Below are 16339 nucleotides of genomic sequence, written 5' to 3'. Positions count from 1 at the left end.
GAATGACCTGGCTGCTCCTGCCAAGCAACAACACAGGATGACAGAAACAAGTTTCTATGACAACCAGAGCCCACCCACCAGTTAGATTAAACATTTCTGCCCTGACTTCCAATCTCAGGGTATTTAGAGTTTTTCCTCAAAACATCAGCCTGGTTTTCTCAGCTAATGACTCGGGAAAAAATTACCTAAAAGGACAAGAAAATTAATTTTAAAAAGGAAAATGTCAGGAAGTCCTGCAGGTCTAACCAGCCAGCACGTCAGACTTGTATCAGAAATTCTGGTCAGTTTGCAGAACAGCAGACATCCTAATACATCTGCTGAGTAATGAACAGCCTGAAGGATGTAAGCTCTGCTATTTCTAGGAGTCAAAATGATCCCAATTCTTTCCTGACAGGTCTCAAACAGACAAAAAGAGAGTGTTAGCTGCCCTCTGGACTCACAAGTTGTTATCTGCTTGCTGAATCCTCAAAAGCAACAGGGACATTTTTCTCCTCAAAGCCAGTAGGTCAGAGTTCTCCTACCCAATCTGGACATTACAGACATTATCAGGTCTGGTAATCTTTTAATATATGACCCTCTGAGGGATGGAAGGGCAACAGATCTGCAAGAATATGCACATCTGCATTCACTGGTATGAGGTGAGGGATGCAGAATCCAACCCAGATCAGTCTTTTGCAGTGAAAAAATAGTACTTTTACATCAGGCTTAGTCTCCCTTCTTGCTACATACAAGAAACACGAAGTGCTCCTCCAGCCATCATGCCAACTCTGAAACCTTTTCTATCAGTTTCTGTTTTATAATAATTATTTCTGATTTTATTAATGCAAAAGAAAAAAAATCCCTTTTTATTATCTTATTTTTCTAAACAACTTTCTATAAACTTTCTTCTCTAAATTTTTTCATCACTTGAAAAAAGAAAAGGCAGTCTTCTACAAATAAAGCATTTTCCACTTGATTTTTTCATATTTTTGTCTAGTATGGCATTGTGTCATGGTACATTATTTTAACTTTATAAATAAAAACTCCTGGTTTGATATTACAAAATTAATAAACTCATCAATAATGGATACAAAGATTGAAACACATCTTTGAGTATTTTAACTGCTACTTACAGATGCCAAAGCCTTTCCCAGTGCATCACCTGTCTGTGAGCTTCCAGCACCATTTCCTCTGTTTCCTGTAATATGGGAAGCAAACCCGACACTTATTTTTGAAGCTGAAATTGTATATTTTGTAACTATTTTATTAATCATGTAAAGCTGAAAAAACCACTTTTTTAAACTGATACTCTTAGGAAATCAGTGTCAACAGAATCAGTCCTCATTATACTTAAAAATTTAATTAAAACAATTAGATTTAAATATAAATGCTCTCCTCTTTAAAGTCAAACACAGTATCTCCATGATAACTTAAGGACCAACAAGTGAAAGCAGTTGGAGAAAAGACTGAAATTATTTTCTAGGATCACAGGCTAATTTTAATGAAATGTGAAAAGAAAATAAAAATCAGAAAAATTTATTATTGCAGCTTATTTCCAAGCTGTTATCACCGAAGTGCTGAACGTGTCATTAATTCTTAATGCCAAATACACTGAATAGTTCCTTTTGTTTCTTTGCTCCCCCTGCTCTAATTCTCCATGTTGTCCTCTCATCTTTATATTACAAAATCCCTGGAAAACCTCTCATCCACCAAGCTTTCTGCCACCCCTGCTCTTAGCTGCATGTCAACAGCTTTGTGTGCCCTTTTGCTCCACACACACCATCAAGCCAAGAGGAGGTCTGAAGCCCTGCCAATTGGAAACACAGGAAGGACTTGAATCCTCTGAAATACCTGCTTTACTGTAGAAGACAGACCCTTTAGAAGTCAGTCTCCTTTCTCCAGTTATCAACTTCTAGTGTCAAAAGATTTAATGTGAATAAGCCACTCATATCAGAAATCTACATCATATAACACTTGCTGTTTTGACAAACCTGAATTTTTGAGCCTGAGCTTCCCATGCAGATTCATTAACTGGGTTCTGTTTAAAGATCTGAGTGTAAGACACATTCCCAAATAAAAGCCAACAGTCACTCCAACTAAATTCCACTTACTTAAAATGAAACTAGGTGAAAACCATACTTAATTGACAAAGGGGTGTCTGCAAGCATTTACTTTGTAGGGCAGTATCTTAAGATGTGCAAATACATCCAAGGAATAGATGATCCTCCTGTATTTTCTGCTTTCTAGGTAAGTATGGAAGAGACTAAACCAGCCACCATACTGGCTATTCAGTAATCTCCAAATCAGCTAAAGACAGGAATTTACGATGCAGTTTATCAAGCTCCTCACAGAAAGTCTTCTGCCTTTCTTCAGCACAGTACCTTGGTTGAAACAGCAGCTCTGCAGAAAACTGCAACATCAGAACTACTGATATGAATGTCTACACATAGTAACCTACAGAAGGACAACTGCTGTTAAGTTAAATGAACACAAGTTCCTGAGAGTAGGCTTATATGTGAGAGCAAATAAACTAGTAAGTCTTAATCATACTGCAAAACAATTTGCCTCACCTACCTCAGCCATAGTGAGGACAGAAATGTCATGGTGTTACAGTATCCCTGACCTACCTCTATCCCACAAATTAAATCCTACTAATTGTGTGTCATGCAGCTCTTAATTTTCTTGAGGGGGGTGGGGGGAGAAAAAACCAGAAAAGCAGAAAGAATTTTTACCCAGAATATTATCTGATCCATTGACAGGTGGAGTGTGTGAGGCAGCTACATAAGGTGAACTGCTGGTGCTGCCACGATGGAAGCTAGACATTGGAGGAAGACTGGCATTTATATCTGTAGGTGAGACTGAATGTGGGGGATAGCTCTAGAGAGAAGAGAAACAGACATCAGACATCAAGCAGTCTTTGCTTTAAATAAATGTTAATTTTTAAAGATACTAAATATACAACACCCAGATCTTTATTAAAGGGATTCATCCATACACTGAAGATATCACTGTGAAGCCACAGATTTTATTTGTACAACAGACATAAATAAAAGGACATAAATCTAACGTAGTAAGTCTGTGATTTCTGAGAACTGGGTTTTTAACTGACATTCGTGAGCAGCAAACAAGAAATGAATTATTGTATGTTGGATCTCCATTTACAAGTACAAAGACATTAATCTGTGCTGTGTCTCTTACCAAACGGTCGTGTGTGTGCAGGCTGCCGTAACTGCCAGACTGGGACATGTGGGAAGAGGAGCCCCCCAGCATCCCACCATAGCCAGGCTGGCTCATGCCATTGGATGAACTCCAGAGGTCAGAAGAATTGTGGGTCCCATCTTTTTTTTTTTTTTTTTCATTTAAAAAGAAAACAAGAAAAATACATTTAATGAAGAAGAGCCCTGAGTTCTACTTTCCTTTACAGAATTATTTTAAAAGAATTCAGAATTCAGCTACTCAGACTAACATTAGCAGGGAAATGGTGACTGGTTTATACTGTGTCTTCTATTTTCATGCCACCACACTGTTGCTATATTTATAAAAAACCCAAAAAACCAACAGAGGCTTTATAGCTGAAATACAATCCAACCACAGCTGAGAAAATACCAAGCACTTATGCTAATTACACAGACCTTCAGTAAGGCCAGATTTATACCAAGAGGGTTGATAAAAATTCCAGAGTGAAAGAAATAATAAAAAAGGGAGTAGAGAGAAGTTTGACTAACGTTATAAATATATAGCACAAAACATCTATTAACCTAAAATAAGCAATTTATAGTCTAAAATACCTTAGTACCCTAAAAATATAAAAACATTTCATAACAGCAGATTTAGCTGAAATGACTACATTACATAAGCCTTAAACCCATGTGTCAATGCCTTTTTCCTTTTGTAACACAAACTGAAGTATTCTGTAAATTTCAGTACTGAGAGACTATGCTTTCAATATGCTCCAAAACCTCATCAGGCTACAGTACGAGGTAATCGTATGACGTGAGGCTGAGGAAATGAATTCTGCTCTTGCTTTGTTCAATGCAAAACTTCTTTTTTTTTTTTTTTTTTTTTTTTTTTAACATGCTGGATATATAAGCATTTGAGAACTTAAGACTGTTAGCTGATATTGTACAGTCAAATTCCAGAACAGTCAAGAAACCCTCACCTCATTTTTCTCTATCACTCCAACGTGCTGCTCTGAAGCCCCTACAAATCAAAGGATGGGGGATTCTGTCCATCTGGCCTGGTGTATAATTCCCTTAAATTTCAGTCAGCAATTAATGTCATGAGAAAAACTTCTAAATCAACAGACAGCTCCCTTGATCTAACTGTTTTAAAAGTATATAAAACTTAATGATAGGCTCTAGCACAATATGTCACCCTTTCTCATTCATTTGTTGCTACAGTGGCTGATTGCAGCTTTCTACCTAAAGGACAAGTAACATATACCTGTAAATTGGCAGTCATTTTACCCACCTTGCATAAAGAAAGTGCTAGCAAACATACTGCTTGGTGGCTTAGGAGACGGGTAACTTGGAGATTCTCTGTTGAAATCATCAGAACTTGGAGATGGTGCGTACACCTAAATATTGGAGAGCAATAAAAGTATGTTAGTAGTATATAAACATTGTGCATTAAAAACCCTGTAACACTATATAGATAGAAATCAAAAATAAAAAAAGAACAGTGTAGCATGCTGCAGCATTTGTTGCCCTTGTTTTATTTGCTTTTTAGCAAGTTGCCACAGTACAGAGGAACTACAGTAGAATGATCCTAACAACACACTTTCTGGTGTGCCAACTCAGCCAGGTGGCCTGATAAAAGCTTGAATGCTGATTTTGCTTTCTAAGTGCATGACTCGCACAGACTTGTTGCTCAAGATAAAAAAAAAAACAACAAGATAAAACAACTGAGCCCCAAACAAACTTTATTTTAAAACAACCGTATGCCTTTTTGCATATTTAATTAGCTGGCATCCTAACAATCAGAAAGAAAAAGAACATCCAGTGACAAAAGGAGAGATCTTAATGCGATTGTTGTATTATCCATTCAGAGACCTTCATGCCTTTGTACAGTCTTCAAAAATACATGTAAGTCCTAAGGAATAATCTTAAAACTGCAGTATGGAGCAAATTACTTTCACACTGGCCTAGCATTAAAGAAAACCAGCATCATACTTTTTTTAGTGTAACGCCACACTGGAGCAACATTCTCAACTTCTGAACAATAAATTTTCTTATAAGTTAAAAACTGTAAAACATGATTAGAAGTCTTTCACTACAGTGACTCTAAGAAGACATATAAAGCATATTCAGGAAAAAGTCAAATCAACAAAGCCAGTATTCACAGGCTCATACCCATAACATTAGCTGTTCTAAGCAATGCCATTTTTTCATGAGTATTTTGATTGATATCCCAAATACTGCAAAATATCAAGTGTATGTCAGTAGAAAAATCTTTTTAAAAAGCTCGCAAATTAGCAAATACAGCAGCAAAGAATAAGAAAACATTGAAACCAAAGCACTTTTTGCTACAAATTAAACTAAAAGTGGGTTTGTTTCAATCTTTCGCCTTACAAATCCATGCAGCTTCATAAATGCATATATTAAGAATACTTTTAAATTGCAAAGCTTACACAATGCACCTTACAAAGCATACTACGACCTAAAATTCAGAAGCTAATATTTTTATCCCTTTCTGTGCAAACACAGGCAAACGCATGTTTCTGCAACATTCGCATCGCTCTCCCTTGTCTTTCTGCTACGTTGTTTACCAAGCAGGAGAGGGGCCAGGAGAACCAAGCCGGCCAACAAAAAAGCCTAAGTTCCCTAAAAGAGAACCATTGTTCTCCCGGAGGGTGACTGTTCTGATACGGATATTTAGAAAGTGAAGTGGGCAAGTCCTGCTGCCATTTGCATACCAATACCCCTCCTCCCCACTCCCCCAAGTGCTTTTCTAGCCTGCTGTTGTCAGACCAAATGGCTGGGCATGTGCCTACAGACAGCACTCTTTTACATCAGAGGGGCTGATTTACCACTCTCTTAGACTCGTTTTACATCAACAGAATTTCAATAAAATCTATCAAACTACAGTATGATGGAATCAGGACAAGGGCACAAGGAATTAAGGCAGGGCATGGCTGTCGATACAAGCCATGTAGTGAAAACAGCAGCAGGTAGAAAGATAGAGAGGAGTCGAGTGAAAAACTTACAACTTTTAGTTATGTAACGTTTTAAAAAAATGAAAATCAAATAATTTTTTCTAGGAAAGAAGGCCTTACAGGGAGCTTTTGATCAATATTTTACTTGCAAATTTTCATTTATGGAATAAATGCAAAATAGAGATGCTTACCAAACCTGAGTGACAGAATGACAATACGTTGTAAGCAACATTAGCAGTACATATGTATTTACTATATATGATGAATGCATGTATATTCCATGCCTCAGACATATTTTAACAGAAATGTCACTCTGTCAATTTGTAAATATTCACACTCATAAGACTGCAAACATATTAGGCAAAACTGGGCTTAATTTACAAGTTATCTGTTGTGCAGAATAACGCAGCATATGCTATAGATGATGGATAATCTATCACTGTCACTGGACAGCAGTGGAAACAAAGCTTTATGACATTTAGCCCCGCCATGAAGATATACACTGATTAATGCAAAATCACCTACAATGACGAATTATACTTCTTTTAAATTGCAATGTTATCAGGGAGATTTGTAAATACAAGATTCAGGCTGAAATTTTAGCATTTTACATAATTGGATGATTTATAAAAAATGATTAAACACTGCCTCAAAAGGGAAACTAAACTGAGAAAATTCTACTAATGTACCACTTACAGATACATATGTACAAGCCATTAGCATAATAAAAATGTTACGAATTATATTAATGTAAAAGAGGCCCTTCCAAACAGCTACATGAAAGTCCTAGCACAGACACATAACTTTATATAGTTTCTGCTTGTTTTGGTATCTTAACTATAGCCTGCAAAAACAAAGCTGCAATGTTATGAAGCTGCACTTGTGCCAGTCTAGATTTTTCAGATCAAAGGGTTCTTGCGGCAAAACACAACTGATGTGGTCTCAAAGACTTCATTAACTCCAGATGTGGGGAAATAGCCAGCCATTTCCACAAAAGGAGCAAGTCTCTTTTAGTTACAATCAGAACTACCCACAAATTAAAACCAGGCCTCTGATGTCATCTGATCACCTGCAGATGAGTGCCAGGTTTTTTTCTGGTTAATGACCTAATCATAATTTTTATGTTGTGTTACTACAAACAAAATTTAAAAGCAAAGGAGAAAATTTACTAAGATTAACCTGGAGTCCACGAGATGCAAAATACAAAGCTTTTAAATTAAAAGAGAAGAAAAAAAAAGTTGATTAAAAGAAGATGAAATTTTATTTTTAAGCCAGGAAGTGATGTATCAGGGCAACCAGCTTGTTTATTCTGAAAGCCCTTCATGCCCTACGACCGCTACCCATCAAGGCACAGACTCTGAGGCTGCAGGCCTGCAGCAGGCTTGCATGGTTGTGTCCCAGTTAAAGGGCTTTCTCTTCTGCAACATCTGGGTAAGGCAGTTATAAATATGATGTGGCTGCTCAAGACGGCCTCTTTTAGCTATTAAACTGATAACAGTGACTGATAACAGGAGCCATCAAACCAGTATTTCCTGGCTGGCGTTCCCATCAAGACAAGGAACACTTAAAAACACTTAAAAGGTCAGCTTGTCTGCAAAGGTGCCTTGAAGAGGGTCTCCAGCAGGTAGAAGAGGAGCCCATCTTCTAATTCCCCTTAAAGACACTGTGCCCGAAGGCATCGGATGTGTCTCCATGCTGACAGGCCAAACATACTCTGATTATGAATGGGAAATTCCCTTCTGATAAACCCACGCCAAAACCAGGTTTTTTTACATGACTTATCAAGTGGAGGACTCGACTTCTTTGGAGCTGTGCTAGAATATGCATCAATCCTAATGCTGCAGTGCTGCTGAGGGGCAGACAGTCTCCACAGAGGAAAGGCAGGACAAGTATGCTGCAAAGGACATGGAGTCAGAGATCCTGTCGGTCTTTTCCACACCCTGAAACAGTTTCTGTTTCTCCAGTGGGAAAAGCAGGATGACAACTGAGATGTTTTCTGATGGGCTGCGGTGGGAGCTGACTTCAGAACAGAGCACTATCTGTACTACATTAGATTTAAGCAAAACAAACACATCACCCAGTTCTGAAATCTGCCCTGATGATTAAGACACATAATGAACACTATAATGAAAGTTACATAGACCTTATATATCTAAAACACATCAAAGGATTATCAGTGTGCTTCTGTTTACTAAACACAACATGAACATTAATTTGAAGATCTGGGTTTCCAAAATTTTATGCCAAGTAAAACTTCCAAGTGTCATTCTATAAATGCATCTAATAAATACAACATTTAAGAGTCCTCCTGTTGGCATACTTCCTCCCAGGCAATTTTCCTGTAATCTGTTTCAAATTCTTAAATATTTATCAATGTTTAATATTAATGCTAAAAGGAGACTTTAAAAAAAGCAAGGAAGCAACCAAACCCTACTTCCCATGAGTTCATGCTATCTCAAGACCGAGGCTTCCATCAAGCATACTGTTCATGAAACTATGAATGATGTTACTAATTTAACCCTAGTTATTAACAATTCTTGGAAGCTCAGAAAATATTTATCAAGCTGCTGGTGACAGTATTTTCTGAAAACAGTAGACGGATAACCTATTCTGTAGCTTGTAAACTCTGCTAAGTAACCTATCTACATTCCATCTGCAGCAGTCATGCACTAAGCAAGTGCATGCTGATGAATGATTTGTACATGTGGCAAAATTTTACAGTGTATTATCTGCAGGTTTTGTGGGAAAAGCTAATTCTGCTGAACGGCAGCTGTGGGAAAAGAAAACTTGTTTTCATATTTATTGTGTTTCTGACAAAATCATGTGCTAAAACTTCAGGGATGTAGAATAGTAACTAGAGTCTTCCACACTATTCTTTCCAGCAAGACAGAAGCTACCAAAATAAGAAACCCACCCTGAATTCTCATGTAGACGATATTTAAGCAAGATGACAAAATTAAGAGCCCTTGTACACAAGACCACTACACCATATCCTCAATCATACCTTTTGTTTCCAGTAGCATTTGCAAAGGTTCATACATTTTAAACTTTTTCTTACTGCCCAGAATGAAAATAAAACACTCCCTTAAGACAACAGAGCATCAGTCTTGTCTGCAAATCCAACCATAGTTTTTAACAATGGTGTAAAATTCAAACTCCTTGAGCTAGCTAAACCAAATTCCATCTTAAATAAATGTTTATGCAGGTTAAGCATGCTATACATGCCTATTTGGATATTTTTGAAATGCACAATTCCACTCCAATGATACACAGCATAAATACTTCCTAGCTTCTTCCCTGGTAAATGACAATTTTAAAGCCATGTTAAAAAGCGATGGGCAAACTTAAAAATCCAGATTTAAGCATATAGAAACCTTTTTTGATTGCTTATTTGCTTGTATTTAATTTTTAAATTGCACTGTGAGGCAGAGAGGGGAGGAAAAAGAAGGTAAGACAGCAAGACCAACACCAGAAATAAATCTAAGAATGCAGTGCTTGAAGATTTTCTTAAATTTTCTAATTAAAAACTATTCCCCACACTATGCTGCTACTAAAGGATGCTACAAGTCAGTCTTCAAAAAGTTTTGATTAAATTCAGATTTAAAGGAAAAGATCTGGAAAAGTTGAAGCTTGTTTTCCTAATTAGTTCCCTGTATTTCAGATGGCTACTCTAGATGTGGTAGGAATCCCCATCACCGTTACTGACCGCAGCAACATGCAGCAGCAGATACAACGTTATTTTTTGCAATTGTTTATCTCTTCTCTGAGCTCACTTATTCTCTTGTTTCTGCAGCTCTGACAGAGACTATGGTATTTCTACAGATTTCAACAGGCACATGATTATAAAAGCAAATGCACTGAGCAAACAGGGGTGTGTTATTCTATGGTGCTCACATTTTGAGAAATATAGATCCGTCCAACACAGCACCTGATCCCATCCCTGCTGCTTTCATTTGCCCAAGGAAATGCACATAACCTTCACTTTAAAGCATCAATAAAGCTTGTTGCAGACAAGACACCATTCTGGCAGGGGACCACTGCTCAGTAGATTGGCAGTTCTATGCAATGGAGTGGATCAGGGAAAACTCTCTTGGGCTGATGCATCGTAACTCATCATTTTTCAGTGGGATGGGAGGAGGAGAAGGGCGAGAGAAACAGAAAAAAAAAAAAAATATTCCAGCTGATCAGTGTTTACTGCCTCTCTTTATTCAATGTCCAGAGCTGTGTGCCCCTAGAGATTTTCCAGATGATCTTATATTTGTCCTGACTTACAAATGTTAGCTTTGACCTTGTCTAAGTTGCTGTGGGCAGCATATGGTACAGAACAGCCTTAATTGTAGTTTTGTCCCTGTATACTAGCTGGCCCAACACTAATAAAAGCAGAATTGAATTCTTCTTCTTAGCACCTGGTTGCTCCAAAATTTACGAACTGAAAACATTTTACATTGTTGCTAAAATACCTAATACATTATTTCATAGAATCATAGAATTAGCCGGGTTGGAAGGGACCTCAGAGATCATCTAGTCCAACCCTTCTGCATAACAGCTACAGAAAAGTGTGTTGTAATATCATCTAAACATGCAATACAATTAAAATGTTTCTCTCTGCTAGAACTTCAAGAGACGGCCACAAGACAGGCATTCTCTATAGTAAAAAAATACCCAGATATATTCGCATGTATATAGTCACACCTGCATGTATTTACTCGTCTCTACATATGTGCTCGTGCATACACATAAACATATGCACACACAGAGGCATGTTCATAAATAGCCTTTTGAACTCACAAAATTAGCAAAGAAAAAACCCCGACATTTTCTCAAAAAATTCTAATATAAGCAAGTCCAGAAAGACATCACAAAGCCTTACATACGTGCAAGGAAAAAAAAAATGCTTTTTTTTCCCTTTTTAAACAGACACAGCAGAAATGTACTGTGAAAGACGCAGTAATTGCATTTTGGAAAAGGTCTCAAAATCTCAGCCTATGCTGAGAAAAAAAAATATTTGTTCAATAATAAAAAATGCTCCTACACAGCTGGTATATCAAATTAGCTGTACAGTGCACAGAATGAAACAATAATGTATAATATGGTCACAAATATGCTCTTATGAAATAGTAGTCATGGGTGATAAATATTCAATATTGTTCCTTAAAATGCTTAATTATGGTAATAACTGACAAAATACTTGATTACAATTTTTAAAAATTATTACTACTGTAGATTTAGAAAATAAGCCATTTATTTCTAAACTTGCAGGCAAATGGACAAAAAGTGGAAATTTTCCAGTTGATATTTTATTCTTAGTGCACAGAGAAGATATAAAACTTCTATTAATTAAAGATCATTTTGGTGCCATCACATAAAATTTAAATGAAAAGGTCTCAGTGATTGAAGAGATTTGCTTAATTATTTATTATTTAAAAAAGAAAAAAATCAAAATGTTTTAAAAGCATAGTATAAATTTGTGCTGCTCTGTATACACCTAAACATATTTACAGTTTTTCTTTTTTAAATAGGATTAAGTGTTTTTATTTTATATTTTTATACATATATCAACAGGTGAAGGGCAAAAATGAAGAAAAAAGGCTAAATCTTCTAATTCCAGTGCAAGTGCTTTATTCTCTTTATGACACAGGTTAAGGTGTTTTTTCTTTTTAATTTGGTAAGCATTCTCAAAGTATATATAACACTTACCCTATTTAACAGGAAAATTTTACTCCCTAGCAAAGGAGTAATTTTTCCTTTCACCTGTCCCCCTAGAAGAAACAGGAATTACAAAAACTGAGTATTTTCTAATAGTAAAACACCCAACTTAATTTTTTTAACTTGTGACTTAAGTGCCAGTGCACACATGAGCATCTATTTGGGTATTCAAATACCTAGGGGGGTTTTTTAGCTTAATATTAAGCTTTCCCCTAACTTACAAATTTAACAAGTTGAAAGTTAAAAAGTAGTACATTTCCTACCTATCATTTCCTACTTGCTTTGTTTGTAAATAGATCAGGTATTTTTGTTTTGTTGTGTTGTTTTTTTTAAATACAGCAGGTATCAAGGAAATGTTAAAATCCAAAATCTAACACAATAATCTAAACAAGAATCTAAGACAACGAGGTACACACTATCAACTATTAACTGATTGAACAATACAAACCCAAGAGCCAAGACATCAAAACTAGGGTATTTTCTGTTCTCTCATTATGAAAAGGTTCTACAAAGATAGGGCATACACACCAAGACGTGTGCTCGGAAAAATAACACAAACCCCTCAAGCCCTCCAACTTCACATATTCTCCCTTCCGTATATTTAAATTAGTAATTTAGTCCAACTTGCAGAATTTCTACGGGAGAAAATGTTAAAAGCTAGTGAGATGTAAAAAAAAAAAAAAAAAAAAAAAAAAAAAAAAGAACCAAAAACCTGGGCAACATGATACAGGATCATCATATGATTTGTCATCTATTTACTAACTCTTCGGGCTCATAAAGGTCACCTCTGACCCATAACAGGCACATGCTATCAATTTTCAAGCTATGGTCTCCTACAGTACCAGCACTTCCATCTACTATATGCCTGGAAATACTTAATAAGATCAAAGCCTTTTTTCCTGCTACAAGAACAAAGAGAAATGTTGTAATAGAGTGATCTGCGCTCTAGAAAGAATAAAATCAAAACTCCATGCAAGTTATATTCCCTTTGCTTCAGGGGTATTGTATAGTTAATGTTACTTAAGTCTTATATATATCTTCACATAAAACTTCAAACAGATTGTTTTAGCAGAGGAACAGACATGAAAGAAAAATAATTTCATATTTGAAAGACAGCTGGCATTTATACCAAAGGAAATGAAAGAGATCAAGCTATTTTACTCATTCCCCTAACTTCCCCTCCAGTGTATTTTCTGTTATTCAAGAAGCTCATACACAGTGTATGTGCACATATATTTAATGAATATAAATCTTCAATCACTTAACAAAAAAATCTAGCAAAAAGTTTACTAATGAAGGCAAAGCTCACATCACCCTGAGAGCAGAAAAAACCCCTCAACTATATTAGCACCTCTCTTTTTCCTACTTAATGTTATTTTTATAACAGAAGCCAAAACCACATATAAATAAACAGACAAGAAAAAACATACTGTGGTAAAATTACCATTGTATGCTAATTTTCACATTAAAAAATCAGAACTGTTGCCATAGGAACATACTTTAAAATTATAAATATCAAGCAAGAAACAGAAATATCCCGTTCAACTTCCAGAAAGTTAAAATACAGAGAGGAGATTTAATTTTTTTTTCAGAGTGCATTTTTTTTTCCCTCCCATGATTATAACAATATTTTGAGTTCTTTCAAAAGTCAAGAAAGTGCAAGGGCCGGCTCTGGGCAAGCCGCCGTTACGGACGGGCAGGCTGGGCCGGGTGGCTCGGACGGCTCCGCGCTCTCCCGCCCGCCGGAGCGGCAGCTTCCGAGCGCACTGCAAGGCGGCTCCGCGGTGCTTCGGGAGAGCAGAGGGAATAAGGAACGAAACCCCACGACACAGCGCAAGGACAAGCGGCGGGCACGCAGCAGAACCAACTTCACTTCGCCCTGCGCCGCGCTGCCTGCAGGAGCAGAACCGGGGCGGCCTCGGCCCCTCAGGGAGCACCCCCTGAGCGCGGGGCTGCACCCCGCTCTCCCACCGGGCCGGGCCGGGCCTGGCGTTTCCGTACGACACCGGGGAGACTCTCCTCCCGCCCCGTCACACAAAGCAGCTCACCAAACCACCGCAGTTTGTTCCAAAGTCCCCTCAGCCCCCGCCTGCCCCGGTACGGGCGGCACGGGAAGGGGCTGCCCTCAGGAGAGCCCTCTGAGGGCTCTCCTCAGAACAGGGAACCGGGACCGCCGCGCTTCCAACTTATATTTGCCCGAAGCCCAGCCCGGCTTCGCGACAGTTCCCGAACAAAGGCGGCTGCCCGCCGGCCGCCCTCCCTTACCGTCTTCCCGTTGTAGTAGTACATGAGCGAGTTGCTGCCCACCCCGGGGACGGGATACGCGCAGTACATGGCGGGGCTGGCGGCGGGCCGGGCTGAGGTGCGCCGCCTCCCTCCACCACATCCGCCCGCCCGGCCGCGCGCCGCTCCGCGCACATGGAGCGCCTCAGAGGCGACTTATGCAAAGCAGGACTGAACCATCTGCGCCGGGCGCGGGGGTAGGGCCGGCGCCGCGCCCGAAGCTCCTCCGCCTCTGCCCGCGGCCCAGGCCGGGCCCAACAGCGCGGGGAGGGGCCGGCGCACACACACATTACACACACACACATTACACATGCACACACGCACAAACGTACATATACACACGCACCGGGGCAGCCTGCGCATCCCGGGACACCGCGAGCGGCAGCGGAGCAGCGAATGGATGCGTCCTGAGCGAGTTCACCTCGCGCTTTGTGTGTGAGTTCAATCACAACACTTGTGGCAGCGCCGACCCTGCCTGGCGCGGCCCCAGCCGCACGGCCATCTGCCCCTGCCTGAAGTTACTCCAACTCAGGCAAACGCCTCCCAAAGCTTCGGGGAGCCGCTGGCAGAGTCCCATGGGCCGGCGGGAACCCCGAGCCGGGAGCCCTCGGGGAACCAGCGCTCCGGGGATCCCAACCCGCCCCGCGGGAACCCCGCGCCATGGCCGGGCCCGACACAGGCAACGCGTAGAAGGGATGCATGGGTTGAAAAACAACAAACAAAACCATAGAAATATTCCCAAGTTGTGGAATCATCCACAACCCATCTCTAAGATACAGTATACAAAGTATGATGGTCCTTTGGAAACATGAGCCCAAACTCCCTTTATACTCTAGAGTACCTTTTAGTATGGACAAGGAAAAAACAACCCCAAACCCACAGTTCTTTGCCCATATAAGAAAGGAAAGAAAAGAGATGGGGGGGAGGACACTTCGGCATGTCACTAAAGTGTGATTTACACAGCAAACAGATTATAACTTCCAGCACAAAAATCCCTCAATATTTCCATATTATCCATGCCTTATCTCTTTGTTTTCTTCAATGAACACTGGTATTAATTAACACTCATAGTAAGTTATACTTCTAATTTTTTTTCTTTACATATGAATGCAGTTGGCTGTTAACTCTAGCTCCTAGTAAGTCAGATAAAGATTGCAATCTAGGAAAAAACAGGTTAAAGCAAAATCCACATTTCTCCACCTCTTAACTGTGTCAACTGCCAATGCTGTGAACTCTCCCTACCTCCCTCCTGACAAAAGCAGGACAATACTCAGGATAGGGGAAAAAATGGCCAAAATTCAGTTCAGAAACTTACAAGGAGAAAGAAAGTTGCAGAACTTTGGTTCATTCTCCCAAGCACCTTGCGTGCCAGCAAAATCTTACCAACTAAAAAGATCCCCAAGGGTCACAAACTTACTGTAATAACATGATAGTGAGATAAAAATCTTCAGTGGGTCTTCTGTATAATATCTGTTATCTCAGAAGATAACTACTGTAGTGTCTCTAACTATGCAGAATATACCCAAACTGACAAAAAAAATATTCACATCTCCAGCAGAAAATGGTTTTTCAGTGAATTCTTTCAATAATTTTGGAAACTACTGAGCTCAGAGTATGCTGGCAAATACATCCTGAAATTAACACCAGCAGAACACTTGCATTTTTACTGCAAGTCAAACTGCACATCCAGAACTATTTAACTCTGCAGTAAAGCTAATGTTATCTGAACTGAACTCTTCTCTGATACAAAAGGGGTAGCAGCAGCAGCAGCTGCAAAAAAGAACATCGCTGTACTTCAAACTGTTAAACTGCCAGGCCTACAGAGTGACTTGTGGCTTCCTTCTTCTCCCAGGGACCACAAAGACCCATTTCAGCCCCCAGAGTGTCTGTAAGAAGCTTTGATTTACAGCTAACAACATCATTCCTTAAAGCTTCTCAATGATGTTCAGGAATCTACAGATAAGATACGCTAAAAGATCCTCAGATCTCTGCATGTGCTACTTCTCACAGTGCACTAGTTTAAAATCACTAATTTTAATGTACAACTTAGAGGAAAACCTGGACACTTGGAAAAGGTGTTTTCAGGTGGGCAAAAGTCGAAAAAGTAAGAGAACCCTTTTCTTTCCCTGAAATAGCTTGCCTGAAATACCTTTAGTAACTTTTAAGTTAGGTAGGAAAAACACTTGCAGGGTAACTGGAGTCAGTTCTTTGAAGTAA

General features: G+C 39.1%; 1 protein-coding gene across 11 annotated transcripts in view; it reads right to left on the bottom strand.

Moving 5' to 3' along the window:
* The window catches only part of TCF12 (transcription factor 12), a 168873-nt gene that overhangs the window by 26539 nt on the left and 125995 nt on the right, over nucleotides 1–16339 (bottom strand). For 8 of the 11 annotated variants that reach the window (XM_030457257.1, XM_030457256.1, XM_030457255.1 and 5 more), the window contains 4 exons: nucleotides 4450–4555; nucleotides 3178–3317; nucleotides 2712–2856; nucleotides 1113–1177 (listed from right to left, as the gene is read on the bottom strand). In XM_030457257.1, the coding sequence (XP_030313117.1) occupies nucleotides 1113–1177; nucleotides 2712–2856; nucleotides 3178–3317; nucleotides 4450–4555 (456 nt within the window). Of the gene's footprint in view, nucleotides 1–1112; nucleotides 1178–2711; nucleotides 2857–3177; nucleotides 3318–4449; nucleotides 4556–14104; nucleotides 14306–16339 lie in introns of those variants that run through there. The other 3 variants (XM_030457265.1, XM_030457266.1, XM_030457264.1) reach the window with 2 other exon arrangements.

Source organism: Calypte anna, chromosome 10 (genome assembly GCF_003957555.1).
Source record: "Calypte anna isolate BGI_N300 chromosome 10, bCalAnn1_v1.p, whole genome shotgun sequence".
NCBI lineage: Eukaryota > Metazoa > Chordata > Aves > Apodiformes > Trochilidae > Calypte > Calypte anna.
The sequence above is the reverse complement of the archived record's forward strand: the minus strand, read 5'-3'. Positions and strand labels throughout refer to the sequence as shown.